We start from the raw sequence: 2,239 nt of genomic DNA, 5'->3' as shown, positions 1-2,239 counted from the left end.
GTCACCCTCTTCCTCTCCCTCTATATTTATCTCTATTTCTATTTACTATAAGCTAATCATACTAATGGCACCAACTATAAACTAATCATACTAATGGCAGGGCCTATAAATTAATCATACTAATGGCAGGGCCTATAAACTAATCATACTAATGGCAGGAACGAACTTGAAGCTTTGCATCCTTGTTAAACAAGAGAAAACGATATGTAGAAATATTATTTTTATTTATTTTTAAAAGTTTTATATGAGCTATTCTTTTTAATATTTTTATGCATAGGTGAAAGGAAAATATATATTGTATATAAAGATAGAGTAGAGATTTCAAAAGATATTGGATTGATATTTATTAAAATAAATTAACATATAAAATGTTGTAAATATTGTTCTTAAATAAATTTTTTATGATCATCACATAAAATATTTTTATGTAAATTTTACCATCTCTATTCTCTTAAATACTATTAAATTTTTTCTATAATTATGGAAGGATATAAGTCGCAGTTTGAATGAAATATACTATCATAGGTTTAGAAAAGTACATTTTATAAATTCTTTTGACAAGAATATAATCATAAATTATAGTTTTAATACTTTTAATTAAAATTCTTTTTAATATATACATATGCTTTTAGAGAAAAAAATGTTCATTCATTTATAATACCTATATGTTTATTTATATGAAAACCATTTGTTAATAATTTTGTCTATAGAAAAAAGAAAACCGTTTAAAAATATTGTACACAACTATATATGCATACAAAAATTTGCATTAATAAAAAATAAACATTACATTACTTTGACTTAAATTTATATATTTACTTATAAGCGCAAGAGTATAGAAGGGAGAAAGACACAAGTTTTCAAAAGATATTATATTAATATTCATCAGAATAAATTAATATTTATTATGTTGCTAAAAGAAGTCTACACTTATTGTTCTTATGTGAATTGTGCGTTAAAATTCTAATGATGATGATCAAGTAAATAAACTATACCTTTAACATAATGTATAAAAATAATGCATCTGTATAATATTGGATACTATTAAAACCTCTGTTAATAAATTTATTAATAGAAAAGGAAAACTGCTTTAAAATGTTGGGCACAACAAATATATATGTATATTAAAATTTGCTTGAATAAATAAAAAAGGTTACAATATTTTTGACCTAAAATTATATTCCTGCTTATAAGACCAGGAGTTTTATTCTCGTATGATAGAAGAAGACAGAAATAAGAAACAGAAACGGTTCTGTTCTAACAGTGAAAGTAGCAGAAACATGCAGGTCCATGTTTCCTCCATTTGCATTTTCCAAATAGAGCGTGTTCCCCATCAATGCAAACCTCGTTGCATTGATCAGAATTGATGCATATCCCCATATATCTTGCGCTCCATTTTCTGCACACAGCTTTGTTGTCTCCCTCAGACACTTCTATTCCTGTTACAAATAATCAAAGTATTTCAGAACTTTTGTTGAAATTATCGTCGGTATCAACAAACAAAATCTATCTATAAAGCTACAAAATAGCAGCACCAGGGAGAGAAAAAGCATCATCAAAAAAAATCCATCTATAAAGCTACAAAATATTGATATAAAAGAAGAGAAACGTATAATACCAGCTGCAGAAGCAGAATCAGAAGCAGAAGCAAAAGACGCTGTGAGCAACAATAACAACACCAGGCAGGCATATATGCTCTCGCTCTTGGCCATCTCGTGAATTACAGATGTTCTATGATGGTGTTACTTAAAATATAACAGCAATATGTTTGAGTTGATTCAATCTTTGAAGAGTTACAAATTTATAGCTGTGGAAGAATAACAGTGTTTCCATAAAATAGCTACATATTTTGACAGCAAAAGGGATACGATTGACAACAAACTGGAGATGGTTGATAAATATCTAAAACAGATCTAGATTTATTATTGATTCCTATTCAAACTCTAACTGAGAACAAGTCAATGTGGATTGAGGGAGCCTTCTTTTAATGTGGGAGATGAGCTCAGAGGTTAGCGGAGGGGAGAAGATGAGATATTGTGAAATGAAAGAGGAGGCTTTGGATTTGGATGAGGGAAACTACACAAATATTGACAACTTTGCTCGATCGATTGACAACGAGCGCACACCTTATCACTGGGGGTCTTTCTAACATCTCTGGTTTCTCTATGTAGGTTATAAAAATAAGTTATAATATTTCATAGTCCACATGAATACTATTGGAAGAAGAGAATTTAAAAGA

At 28.8% G+C, this 2,239-nt stretch overlaps 1 protein-coding gene across 1 annotated transcript; it reads right to left on the bottom strand.

Moving 5' to 3' along the window:
• Positions 1-1,098: 1,098 nt before the first annotated feature.
• Positions 1,099-1,766, bottom strand: LOC131061700 (antimicrobial peptide D2-like). The gene is made up of 2 exons (XM_057995516.2): positions 1,619-1,766; positions 1,099-1,439 (listed from the first exon to the last, which is right to left on the bottom strand). The coding sequence occupies exons 1-2, from the start codon at positions 1,710-1,712 to the stop codon at positions 1,258-1,260; spliced, it is 276 nt and encodes a 91-aa protein (XP_057851499.1). The 5' UTR covers positions 1,713-1,766; the 3' UTR covers positions 1,099-1,257.
• Between the last annotated feature and the right edge of the window lie 473 nt (positions 1,767-2,239).

Source organism: Cryptomeria japonica, chromosome 8, assembly GCF_030272615.1.
Source record: "Cryptomeria japonica chromosome 8, Sugi_1.0, whole genome shotgun sequence".
NCBI classification, from domain to species: Eukaryota; Viridiplantae; Streptophyta; class Pinopsida; order Cupressales; family Cupressaceae; genus Cryptomeria; species Cryptomeria japonica.
Note: the sequence above shows the minus strand (reverse complement) of the source record. Positions and strands in the feature narration are given on the sequence as shown.

Excerpts from the sequence above, each read along its gene's own strand:
- LOC131061700 (XM_057995516.2), bottom strand. The coding sequence starts at position 1,712 with ATGGCCAAGAGCGAGAGCATATATGCCTGCCTGGTGTTGTTATTGTTG. Across the intron at positions 1,440-1,618 it reads TGATTCTGCTTCTGCAGCTG|GAATAGAAGTGTCTGAGGGA; the intron begins GTATTATACGTT and ends TATTTGTAACAG.